This window comes from Simochromis diagramma, unplaced genomic scaffold, assembly GCF_900408965.1.
Source record: "Simochromis diagramma unplaced genomic scaffold, fSimDia1.1 OVJJ01000293.1, whole genome shotgun sequence".
Classification (NCBI taxonomy): Eukaryota; Metazoa; Chordata; class Actinopteri; order Cichliformes; family Cichlidae; genus Simochromis; species Simochromis diagramma.
In genome coordinates, this window is record NW_024386801.1 from 3,138,905 (window position 1) to 3,151,682 (window position 12,778).

The following is a 12,778-nucleotide window of genomic DNA, read 5'->3' on the forward strand; positions in this document are numbered from 1 at the left end:
TTGCAATGTTGAACCTGGAACAACATTTTCATGATGATCTGGGAACAACACCAACACGACGATATCAGATCATCCGTAGTTAAGGCAGAAGAACATACTTCTGCATTCAGGTCTAAATGCTGTGAGTGCAAAATCAATCAAATTCTACAATATCTAAAATATCTTATTATTTTATTATTATTTCATTATCTAAAAACATGAGGTTTTTAAAAGGCACAAAATCATTTCCTCTGTTTGCCTTTGTAGTCATTTTATTTAGTATGTGGCAAATATACACATCTATCTAGAAACTGGTTCACCCGAAAGATAAAACTCCAAAACACAGACTTAACAACGTGGTGTATGCTGTACAGTGTAGAGAGGAATGCCCAGACCTCTACATCGGAGAGACCAAACAGCCACTTCACAAGCGCATGGCACAACATAGAAGAGCCACCTCCACGGGACAAGACTCAGCAGTTTATCTGCATCTAAAGGTCAAAGGTCACTCTTTGAGGATGCCAGTGTTCGCATTTTGGACAGAGAGGACAGATGGTTTGAAAGAGGAGTGAAAGCCATCTATGTCCACTGTGAGCGACCGTCTTTGAACAGAGGCGGTGGTTTACGACACCAACTGTCTGCCATCTATAATCCAGTTTTGAGATCCCTTCCCAGACGCCTTAACGCCCACTCACACCCTGGGCTATCTGACCTCAGGAAATCACATGATAGGGTGGGGCCGGGTTTCACAATGAGCTCACCTGAAACCCTGGCTGATTGTGACCCACACCCATTTTCACACCTTGGCAACCTAAAGAAGTCCAGACGCTTTTCTTTCCAAGCTCTTTAGACTATATACATTTATCTATATATATGTAACCCGTTCAAGTGTTACGCCTGTTGTTCTTGCGTTGTGTTCTGGCGTGAAAGTAAGAGGCAGGAGACAGTACTGGGTCTTTGGCTGTTTACTGCACATCTGCAACACAGAAATATGTGTCTGATCTGTGTGTGTCACGCGACTGCCAGTACACCTCTCCTCCGGCCATGCTGAAAGGAGCTGTGACTGCAGCTTCATTAATACTATAATAATATAATAAATCAAATACAACAAATTGTTTTAAAACATTCACTTAAGCTCTCAAAAACAAAAAGCACAAAATAAATAATATGTCACTGAAAAAACATCAAAAACAACTTATAAGACTAAACAAAATAATTCAAAAACAAATTAAACAGTCAGATAAATACAATTCAATAACCAGGACCCAATATTCTAGTGCTTATAGTTCAAACATTATACTTCAGTACAATCATATTAATAACCGCCATCTAACAGGCAATACAACACTGTAATTATAAAAACAATGAATGAAAGACTGCATCTCCAAAACATAAGAACATCTCCATACCTGCAACACAGAAATATGTGTCTGATCTGTGTGTGTCACGCGACTGCCAGTACACCTCTCCTGACGAAGGGAAAAAGAGTGCATGCTGTTAAAAAAAAGACTGCCGCGAGTACGCTCTCAAGCCGCTAGCGATCAGGCTAACTTAGCATGCTAGCATTTCAGCTGCGTTCTCGGCTAAAACTCATTATAAGTGTATATTAGCGAACTCCGCCCTCCACAAAACTTATCCCGAATGAGTCTCTTAATGACAAACAAAAACGCGGCGGTTCGGCTGTATTCACATTGCAGCTTGGGATCCGAACAAACTTTAATTAGCTGAGAGCAACGTGGCAGTGACTTACCTCCGGCCATGCTGAAAGGAGCTGTGACCGGGGCACACATGCACGCGCCTACGTCATCACGCAGCGCACACCCACACAGACTCAGATCACACAGGTAGGAGAGTGAGATGCCAAAATGACATATTTAATCCAAAAAAATGTGTTTTGGGTGAAATTCACAAGTATTTAACACATATGTTACATTCACCCCTCCTGAATTTCACCAAAATCACTACACATCTGAATGGTACTGCAACACCAAGAGGCACAACGATGCTGAACTACCATCACCTCCGGACCAGGCAACCCAAGGATCTTATCCCATAGTTCAGTTAAAAAACTATCCGTAAATGGATTAAAAGAAGTTGGACAGGTTGATCAGGCCTCCAACCCTTTCAGAACACAAAGGTGCAGCCTACACCTCATCAAACATGGTCCCATTAAAGACGCACAGGGCGGGTGTCATGATGCCCCAAGGAAATACAACACATTCATAATACGCAATGGGATGACCAAAAAACAGTCTATGTCCGAGGCCGAGCCTCCCGTGGTGGTAACAGGCCCCATGTAATAGGCTTCTGGACCATGTTTTCTATCAGCCTGTTGACTGACTTTACCACCCGACCTGCTCTGGTAACCACTCTGCCTCGAACATTGGCATGGTCAGGGTCATGTCTTGGCAGGTTGGACGGCTGCCCAGTATACGGCTGACCAGAGGTCTGATTGATGTCTGAGCCAGAAACAGGAACAGTCTGCGGAACAACAGCGTCCCCATGACAGGCACCTGGAGCAGAATCTGTGCCAGACTGTGTCAAATCAGAGGTAGCGGAACAGTCAACCGGAGTAGGAAGAGCAAAGTGCTGGGCCTGACCAGAAGGGCTTGCTGAAGTGTGCGTTGTGCAAGTCTGAGAGTCAGGTAAGGCATTGTCCACATCCGCACCATCACATGAACCATGCTGACGATCCGTGGACTGTGAGGCATGTTCTCCTGCCACAGAATCCACATCCACTCCATGGCTCAAATCCGAAAGGACCCACAAGGAAGTCCTTGCTGCGGTAGACTCTGTCTCTAAACTGCTAGAGTCCCCCAGATCCCCACAAGCACTGAGATCCCCCTCACTGGAGAAAACGTCCAGGGACTGACTTCCCAATGAATCCTGAACAGGAAGGAAACTCACGTCCAACAGAAGGTTTCTGTGTACAACCTTACTTTGGCCTGAAGAGTCACTGATCCTGCAAATGTGGGTCCTGGGATGACTCTCCACAACAGTATAAACCTGAGGCTCCCACTTGTCTGCAAGTTTCTTCTTGCCCCGCTCGCCTTTATTGGCAAGCAGGACGCGATCCCCAACATTCAGAGAAACACCTTTGATTTTCTTATTGTATTGACGAGCCTGATGCTCCTGCTCATTGCTGGTGTGCTCCTGGGCGATCTTGGCAGCCTCAGACAAGTATGACAGAAGAAGCTTGGAGTAGCTGTTAAAGTCCACCACAATGGGATCATGCAAAACCGACTTGAACATAACGTCGACCGGTAGTCGTGGGACACGGCCGAACATCAAGTAGAATGGGGCATATCCAGTAGTCTCGTGAACAGTTGCATTATAAGCAAAGGTCAATGTCTGAATCTGCTGCGGCCATTCCTGTTTGGCTCTGAGAGGGAGAGCTCGCAGCATGTTGCCTAGTGTGCGGTTGAACCGCTCCGTGCCACCATTGCCCATAGGGTGATAAGCAGTAGTGTGAGACTTGGCAACGCCCGAAATCTGCAGGAGTTCAGAAAATAATTCACTTTCAAAACTGGGACCTTGGTCTGAGTGAATACGCTCAGGGAAACCATATACACAAAAAACACAGTCCCATAACTTTCTGGCAACCTGCTTGGCAGTCTGATTCTTGCACGGGAAAGCAAAGGCCATCTTTGTGAAGTGGTCAGTCGCCACAAGCACATCAACAGAGCGCTTCTTTTTGTCCTCTGCTGACCAAAAGTCAATGCAGATGAGCTCCATGGGAGCAGAGGTCTTAATGCTCTCTAATGGGGCTCGTGCTGCAGGCTCTGGAGTCTTGGCAAGTATGCACCTTCCACAGCACCGAACATGCTCCTTCACATCCCTCTCCATATTGGGCCAGAAAAAACGTTGCCTTGCTAGGTGGAGGGTCCGAACTTGACCCTGGTGCCCTGCCAAATCGTGGACACCTTTCAAGGCCTGCGCCCGTAAATTCACTGGCAACACCAACTGGAGTCTCTTTGTTTTGCTCACAGGGTCTCTCGTCTCCCTGTAGAGAATGCCATCCCGAACCTTGAGCCTCTCCCAGTGCTTCAATAAGGCCAGTGCCCTGGAATCCATATCATGTCTCTCACGCCTGGAAGGGCGTCTCCTGCGGGCTACGAGTGGCAGGACCGCGGAGATGATAGGATCTTGAAGTTGGTGGTCCTCCAACTCATGTAAGGTAAGTGATGGCAGTACATCATTGCCAACTGGTTGCAACTGCTGAACAAGGTGGAGAAGGGAGGCAGCTCTATTCTCCGCAGCGGTTTCCCAGTAATCATGGTGAACCAAGGTAGCCGTGACTTCCGACGAACTGTAGGAACCTTCTGAAGTCAAAGCTGGAACAGGTTGTTGGGCAACCTGAAGATTTTGGACACCAAACCTGAAAGCGTCCTGCACCTCATGAGCCGCCGCACCTTCTGCATTCCGCACCAAGTGCTCGTAGGGCTCCTGAAGCAAGCGCCCACCAATAGAATAGGTGAAGGGGTCACGACTGAGTGCATCTGCTACAACATTCTTTCGACCTGGGATGTACCTCAAATCAAAGTTGTAGGATGAAAGCTTGGCCACCCACCTTTGTTCATAAGCGTCCAGCTTGGGCTTGGTCAATATATGAACGAGCGGGTTGTTGTCAGTCCACACTGTGAACTTGTGCCCCTTCAACCAGTGGCTGAACTTTTCAGAGATGCTCCACTTCAGGGCCATGAACTCAAGGCGATGAGCTGGGTATCTCTGCTGTGACCTGCTTAGCGCTTTGCTCGCGAAAGCAATAGGGCGTGCCTTATCCCCGTCGATAGGCAATTGTGATAAAACCGCTCCCAGTCCATCCAGAGAAGCATCCACAGACAAAATGAATGGTCGTGAAAAGTCAGGATGAGCCAACACGGCACAGTTAAGGAGGTCGTCCTTCAGTTTATGAAAGGCCTTGTCACATGCAGGGCTCCAATCCGCAGCAGTCAACTTCCTGAACATGCCAGCACCCCTCCCAGCCTGACTAGTCCGTCCCTTCCTCTTCTGGCCAGCCGTCAGAGCAAACAGAGGCTTGGCAATGGCAGAGCAACCAGGAATGAAACACTGATAGAAAAAGACCATTCCTAAAAAGGACTTAATCCTTTTCACAGAAGGAGTGCAACCATCCTTCTCCATTAGAGCCTCCTTCGGCATCTTGGAAATCACTTCCACCTTAGCTGGGTCCACAGCGACTCCGGTCTGGTCGATGACATGACCAAGAAACCTGACTGACTTCCGCAGCAGATGACACTTCTTTGGACTCAGCTTGAGATTGTTGTCTCTCAACCTTTGAAAAACAGCTCTGAGCCGGCACAGGGCTTCCTCTTCAGTGGGGGCAAAGACCAGGAGGTCATCCAAGTAGCAGAGCAGACTGGTGAAGTTGAGGTCACCAAAGATGTTCAGCATCATGCGCATAAATGAGGCTGGGCTATTGCAGAGCCCTTGTGGCATCCGGTTGTATTCGTACAGGCCAACAGGCGTTGTGAAAGCGGTGTACTTCTTATCCTCCTCACACATTGGAATGTTGTAAAACCCAGAGGTTAAGTCCATCGTGCTGAAGAAGGCATTGCCCCCAAGCGCGGCAAGGCAATCCGCTTGGTGAGGGAGTGGGTGCGCATCCTTAAGAGTTTGCGCATTCAACCACCTGAAGTCCGTACAAATCCGCAATCCACCATCCTTTTTCCAGACCATGACGAGGGGGGATGCATACTCGCTGATGGATTTGCGAATAATCCCTTTCTCCTCCATGTCAGTGAGTACCTGCCTTAGTTGTTGGTAATGAGCAGGGGGTACTCTTCTGTAAGGCATGCGGAATGGGCGTTCATCAGTCAGGTGGATCCGATGTACAAAGCGTTTAGCTTCGCCACAGTCAAGCGGGTGTCTAGAGAAGATGTCCTCATACTGCTCAATTAGCTCAACAAGCTCTCTCTTTGAATGTAAGCTGGCATGGCATGAGTCAATGTCAAGATCACCCAAACCTAGAGAGCACAACCTGTCATTCAAGACAGCCTCAGTAGCGGCTGGCCCACTGACTGGTACCTGGGCCATACTCGCCATCTTGCAGGAGTCCTGCTGGAAATCAAGGTCCTCCACCGCAAGGCAAGATGAAACAACAGCAACCCTCGAGTTGCGTTTCAAGGTTAGTGGTTTTGAGGAGAGATTGGTCATCTTCAATGGCACCCACCGATCACCCCACATGGATGTGATCACCCGGCCAACAAGAACGTCTCTCGGCCCAGACCCAGAGGTGCAAGGTTCAACGATGATCGTGCTGCCTGGAGAGACTGGCACATTGCTGGGCAGCCTGCCCCATACCAGATGCTCACACTGTGGGAGTAGTGTCACAGCACGAGGCAGTTTCACAGTGCCAATTTTGTCAGGAACCTCCTCACCCCTCCATCTGGTGGTGCACGACATCATGTCCAAGAAGTGCTCATAGTCAAGAAGCGAGTGCTTGCTTCCAACAGACACAAGCTTCCAATAGTCATCAGAATGTTTCATAACTCGCATCAGGTACTTGAGGACATTGGAGCCAATGATGAGCTCATCACGCTGGCCCGACACTACCAAAACTGGTACAATGCATTTCACACCGTGGACAGTAAGTGTCAAGTCATAGACGCACTTTGGGTGGGTCTGCTTCCCACCACAGCCAACCAGCACAATACGTTCGGCCGACTGCGGTCCACTCACAAGAGCTCCAGCCTCTCTAAGTGACTTCTCGGCCTCTTCACTCATAGTGCAAGCCATGGACCCAGAATCCATCATGCCCCTCAAGTTAACCTTGTCGTTCACTGCAACTTGGGTGTAGAACAATTCACTAAATGTAGGCACTACTGCTGGTCCCTGAACCACGACACGGTATCCCTCTGGCATTGTTGAACAGGTGTTGACATAAAGAAATTCAAGATCCGATTCATCATGATCGAGGGTATTAGGTTCATCCCCCACACTGCCCCTCTCCAAGTGTGGGTGATTCAGTTTTCCGAAGGCCAACTCTGCCTCGCGACAGCTCCAGCCTCCCGTCCCTCACGACGACTGTGACAGTCCTTTTTCCAATGACCAGGAGCAAAGCATGCAAGACAGAGATTCTCTCTCCTGCAGTGCATGTGAGTGGAATGACCAGTGTTGCCACAGACCTGACAACTCTTCTTAAGGAAGGGCCCGCGGGTAAAACGCTGCGAAGGTGCAGATGCAGGGGCTGCAGTCTGCACATTCTGACATGCAATCACGCGATCCAAGAGGCTGATCAGAGCGCGCATGCCAGTCACATCAAAAGCTTGGGTGTTAGTCGAACCAAGCTCGCAACCAACTGACTGCTGACTAGACTGAGTGGTCACAGGGCATGTTGGTGACTGTTGGAACTGAGGAGTAGGCGTAGGCACCGGACAAGAAGACACTGATGTCCCAGAAGGACAGGTTGTCGAAACATCAGCTAGAACAGGAGTGAAGCAAGCTGCTGTGGGCGAAAGCTGATAAGCGAGGTTTGAGACTGGTGCTGTAGGCTGAGACTGCAGGCCGACACTGGCCTGCACAGGCTGTGATGCCATCGCTTCTTGAGGCACAATAGAGCAGTTGTGGCTAACCTCTCTCCTCTGTGAGGTGTGGAAACTGCCCTGACTGCGTGCCCTGAGTTCACGCTGGAAGCTATCAATACGCTCTTGCACCTCAGTGGTTGTCCACTCCTCAGCTGCTTTGATGCTGAGCCTGTTCAAGAGGATGGGGTCAGGGCAATACTTGATGAACATCATCGAGACCTCACGCCCCGGATCCTCAACATTACGCCCCTGCCTACGCAAGCACTCGTCAGCAACGTCAATAGCATTGTTTAGCCTTATCCAATATTCCATCACTCCCTCATGTTGTAATGGTTTGGTGTTATAGAAGTCAGCCATAGGCATAGACGAGTAAGTCAATACACTAAAGTGCTGTTTCAGAATGTCAAATATCAATTCAGGAACCTGGACATGGTCAAGTGAGGGGTTGTGACGTAGGGTAACCCTCACTACATCCTTAGCCTTCCCCATCAACCTAGCCAATATGTCACGTGATCGCTGATCTGTTGGTGTGTTGCGTTTTACAAAGTACATTTCCATCATTTCAACCCATTCATGAATGGAGAATTTATCACTGCCATCACCCCTGAAAACTGGTGGCTCTTTGACATCTGATTGCAAGACAAGTTTCACCCCAGACAAATTTAGCTCAGGGGGTCCCTGCTCAGCCTTAGAGGTTTCAGTAGGCATACTGGTCCCCTTATCACCCTGCAGCTGGGCTGCAATGGACTGACCAATCTGATTGGCCAAATCTGAGATGAGTGTACTCAACTCAGCATTGGCAGCTGTCTGCGGGGTCTGAATGTCACAGGGGGGAACCTGGAGACGAGTGGAACAAAACTTGGGAGCAAATGACACACCAACTTTAGGTGTCTGAACCCCATCCCCAAGAAACCACCCTCGCCCCAAACCAACATTAGAGAAAACCTCCCCATCAAGAACGCCAGTTGCCTCTGAACCAGATGCTGACTCCATAATGATGAATAAAGCACAATCACAAAAAAAAACAAGATTCCAAATAGTGCAACTGTACAAAAGCAAACACAGTCTTCGTAACTAACACTTAATGTTATTCAGGATGAGAATTGAGCAGATTAAATGTCCAAGCTCATTCAAAAAGTCCCACACAAGTTAGGAAAAGCAACCAACTTGGAGCAAGGGCAATTGCGAAGAGCTCCCCACGGTGATCGAGATGACGTCGATGCTTGATGAATCCAAAGGGTCACGGCACCAATGTAACCCGTTCAAGTGTTACGCCTGTTGTTCTTGCGTTGTGTTCTGGCGTGAAAGTAAGAGGCAGGAGACAGTACTGGGTCTTTGGCTGTTTACTGCACATCTGCAACACAGAAATATGTGTCTGATCTGTGTGTGTCACGCGACTGCCAGTACACCTCTCCTCCGGCCATGCTGAAAGGAGCTGTGACTGCAGCTTCATTAATACTATAATAATATAATAAATCAAATACAACAAATTGTTTTAAAACATTCACTTAAGCTCTCAAAAACAAAAAGCACAAAATAAATAATATGTCACTGAAAAAACATCAAAAACAACTTATAAGACTAAACAAAATAATTCAAAAACAAATTAAACAGTCAGATAAATACAATTCAATAACCAGGACCCAATATTCTAGTGCTTATAGTTCAAACATTATACTTCAGTACAATCATATTAATAACCGCCATCTAACAGGCAATACAACACTGTAATTATAAAAACAATGAATGAAAGACTGCATCTCCAAAACATAAGAACATCTCCATACCTGCAACACAGAAATATGTGTCTGATCTGTGTGTGTCACGCGACTGCCAGTACACCTCTCCTCCGGCCATGCTGAAAGGAGCTGTGACTGCAGCTTCATTAATACTATAATAATATAATAAATCAAATACAACAAATTGTTTTAAAACATTCACTTAAGCTCTCAAAAACAAAAAGCACAAAATAAATAATATGTCACTGAAAAAACATCAAAAACAACTTATAAGACTAAACAAAATAATTCAAAAACAAATTAAACAGTCAGATAAATACAATTCAATAACCAGGACCCAATATTCTAGTGCTTATAGTTCAAACATTATACTTCAGTACAATCATATTAATAACCGCCATCTAACAGGCAATACAACACTGTAATTATAAAAACAATGAATGAAAGACTGCATCTCCAAAACATAAGAACATCTCCATACCTGCAACACAGAAATATGTGTCTGATCTGTGTGTGTCACGCGACTGCCAGTACACCTCTCCTGACGAAGGGAAAAAGAGTGCATGCTGTTAAAAAAAAGACTGCCGCGAGTACGCTCTCAAGCCGCTAGCGATCAGGCTAACTTAGCATGCTAGCATTTCAGCTGCGTTCTCGGCTAAAACTCATTATAAGTGTATATTAGCGAACTCCGCCCTCCACAAAACTTATCCCGAATGAGTCTCTTAATGACAAACAAAAACGCGGCGGTTCGGCTGTATTCACATTGCAGCTTGGGATCCGAACAAACTTTAATTAGCTGAGAGCAACGTGGCAGTGACTTACCTCCGGCCATGCTGAAAGGAGCTGTGACCGGGGCACACATGCACGCGCCTACGTCATCACGCAGCGCACACCCACACAGACTCAGATCACACAGGTAGGAGAGTGAGATGCCAAAATGACATATTTAATCCAAAAAAATGTGTTTTGGGTGAAATTCACAAGTATTTAACACATATGTTACATATAGAGAGAAACAGATCATATAGATATAACACCATATTTACATATTTGTAATTGATAAGATTAAATTTTAGTATCTCAACAAAAGGATTAATAACAATGCTTGTGTGTTGCCTTTGTTGCTTTAAAACCCTGTTATAGCCTTATTAGCAATAAAAATGGTCTTTAGGACTCTAATCTGTTTTTTGCTCTGGGAGAAATGCAGTGAAAACACTTTTAACCCATAAAACAGGTGCAGAGCGGGAGCATGCAGAAGATATTTCTTCATTTACAGCAATTTATGTATTCAGGTTGTATGTCTACATGTGTCTCAGTAGTCTTTAAGTGGTCTAATGGGACCCAGGTGCTAATCCTAAAGTGGAGAAGAAGAAAAAAAAAGCAAGACTAGGGTTGATTTTATTTGCTCTGTGTGAGTATACCTATATAAACATGCATCACAATAGGTGATTACAGGGTGCTGTGTGCAAGGTGCCATTATTCCTCACCACACTAGAGAAGTTAATTGGGGAAATATTGACTAACTGGAATTATTAACTTGCCAAAAACAAATTAGCTTGCTATACACTTATAATCAATATTTCTATATTAAGAGTTAATCACATTACACTTGGTAAGCGAAAGCTAAAGCTCATGGTGGTAAACACACAGAGAATTATGACTCAGCTCTGCAGTTTCTCCTCACAAAGCATTTACATTGCATCTTTTATGTTTGCTTTTAATGATTCATTTCACTATTATGCGCTTTTAATGCCATTCCTCAGTCACACTGTTGTCATCCATACACTATATATAAAAGACTGGCATAGCTTCCAGGTCTGGAAACGGAAGCCAAATGTGGAAGTACCTTGGAATACAATAGCAAGCAGCAGGTGACTCAGAAAGTCTGATATAGTAGACTATAAGTCCACTTAGATTATGACTTCAGCTAATAATTTCCTAAAGATGGTTATTCTTTCAATCCTTTGTTGCAAGATTTATTTAAGGCAAAACCAGCTTTATTTTGTAAGTTAATAAACAGGCAGAATTAAGACCAAGGAGCTGGTGGTGGACTTCAGAAGGAGTCAGCACAGAGACTACAAGCCCACTATCATCAATGGAGCTCCAGTGGAGAGGGTGCTGTCCTTCAAGTATCTCGGTGTCCACATCTCCTCAGACCTGACATGGTCTTCCCACATTCAGGTCCAGACCAAAAAGGCTAGGCAGCGCCTGTACCACCTACGACAACTGAGGAAGTCCATCCTGGCAACAAACTGTTCCAACTTCTGCAATCTGGTAAAAGGTTCCACATCATCCGGGCAAGAACAGAGAGACTCAAGAGGAGCTTCTATCCCCAAGCCATCTGGGCCCTAACCCCCCCCCAACACACACACACGCACACACACACACACACACCCTCTCACATCATCCATAAGTGACTGAGACAGGACTCTCTTCCAGACACTCTAAACCGACCGGCACAATGTACATTTCAAATTCCTTTAATTTTAAGTAAGTTCATATTGTCTGTTCTGTAAAATAGTCAGATTGTCTATTCTTATTTAATTCACTTAATGCACAGAATTCACCTGCTTGCTGCATACATGCTACTACTGCACATTCACCTAATGTATATATTATATATAACGTTCTTTGTCTCCTTTTTGCACAAGTCGTATAACTATGCATGTGACGAATAAAGAACCTTGAACCTAAAGTATATTTATTACATCTATTCTACATTTTTGTAATTGACAAGGTAATCATAATTTGTGTGAGTGTGATCAAGTGTTAAGTAGCAATTGACAATTTTCTGGTACTTTTATTTTTAAAGAGCTTAGGATCTCTGACTTTAAGTTATTAGAATTTTAGATTTGGTTCCACAGTGAAGAGCAGTGTAATAGAACCAACTGACCCAAAATCCCACCAACCAACCAACAGTTGTACAGGGACCGAATCACGCATAGCAACAGGCCAGATACCCCAAAACAGTCCCCACAGGGATGGGGTCAAAAGCCTTCTCAAAGTCCAAAAAACACATGTAGCCTGGTTAGGCAGACTTCAATGCACGCTCAAATATCTCTGAGGCAAGCTGGACAGTTTTTTTCATGACCAAGTTAAAACGCACAATGTTGCTACTCCAAGGTATAATTAATGGGCAAACTCTCTCAGAATGGATGATGAGTGTGACCCACTGTAATTGGATGGGAGTTATTAGTGCCCAATGATGTGATATCAAAAGAAATAGGGAGTCCACCTTTTCATTTATCAGGGATCTGTGCTGGATGGAAAGTAATGGCGCTCACAGAGTTATAACCAGACTATTGAGGTAATAACTTCAGTACATAGCAACAGACTTGAAATTATATAAACCTATCACTTATAAATGACTTTTCTGTGCTTGGTCATCTGAGCAATCAATAATAGATAAGACAGTGACACATGCAGAAAAGACTCCATTATTTATTCAGCTAAATGTTCAGGATGGGAGTTTGTGGTCATCATGGAAGAATTACATCTACATATCTTTCAGCTCCA

General features: G+C 45.4%; 1 protein-coding gene and 1 long non-coding RNA gene across 5 annotated transcripts; both read right to left on the reverse strand.

Moving 5' to 3' along the window:
* Positions 1–853: 853 nt before the first annotated feature.
* Positions 854–6,882, reverse strand: LOC120729504. Of its 4 annotated transcripts, XM_040025150.1 has the most exons (3): positions 1,730–6,882; positions 1,389–1,448; positions 854–955 (listed from the first exon to the last, which is right to left on the reverse strand). In XM_040025150.1, the coding sequence occupies exon 1, from the start codon at positions 6,859–6,861 to the stop codon at positions 2,233–2,235; it is 4,629 nt and encodes a 1,542-aa protein (XP_039881084.1). In that variant the 5' UTR covers positions 6,862–6,882; the 3' UTR covers positions 854–955; positions 1,389–1,448; positions 1,730–2,232. The 4 variants fall into 4 exon arrangements, with proteins under 4 accessions (XP_039881084.1, XP_039881081.1, XP_039881082.1 ...); XM_040025147.1 differs by having other exon boundaries at positions 854–1,448; XM_040025148.1 differs by having other exon boundaries at positions 854–1,010; positions 1,444–6,882.
* Positions 6,883–8,775: 1,893 nt separating this feature from the next.
* Positions 8,776–10,262, reverse strand: LOC120729506. Its single transcript, XR_005694945.1, has 2 exons — positions 9,799–10,262; positions 8,776–9,365 (listed from the first exon to the last, which is right to left on the reverse strand). It is a non-coding gene; the product is annotated as an uncharacterized LOC120729506 (long non-coding RNA).
* Between the last annotated feature and the right edge of the window lie 2,516 nt (positions 10,263–12,778).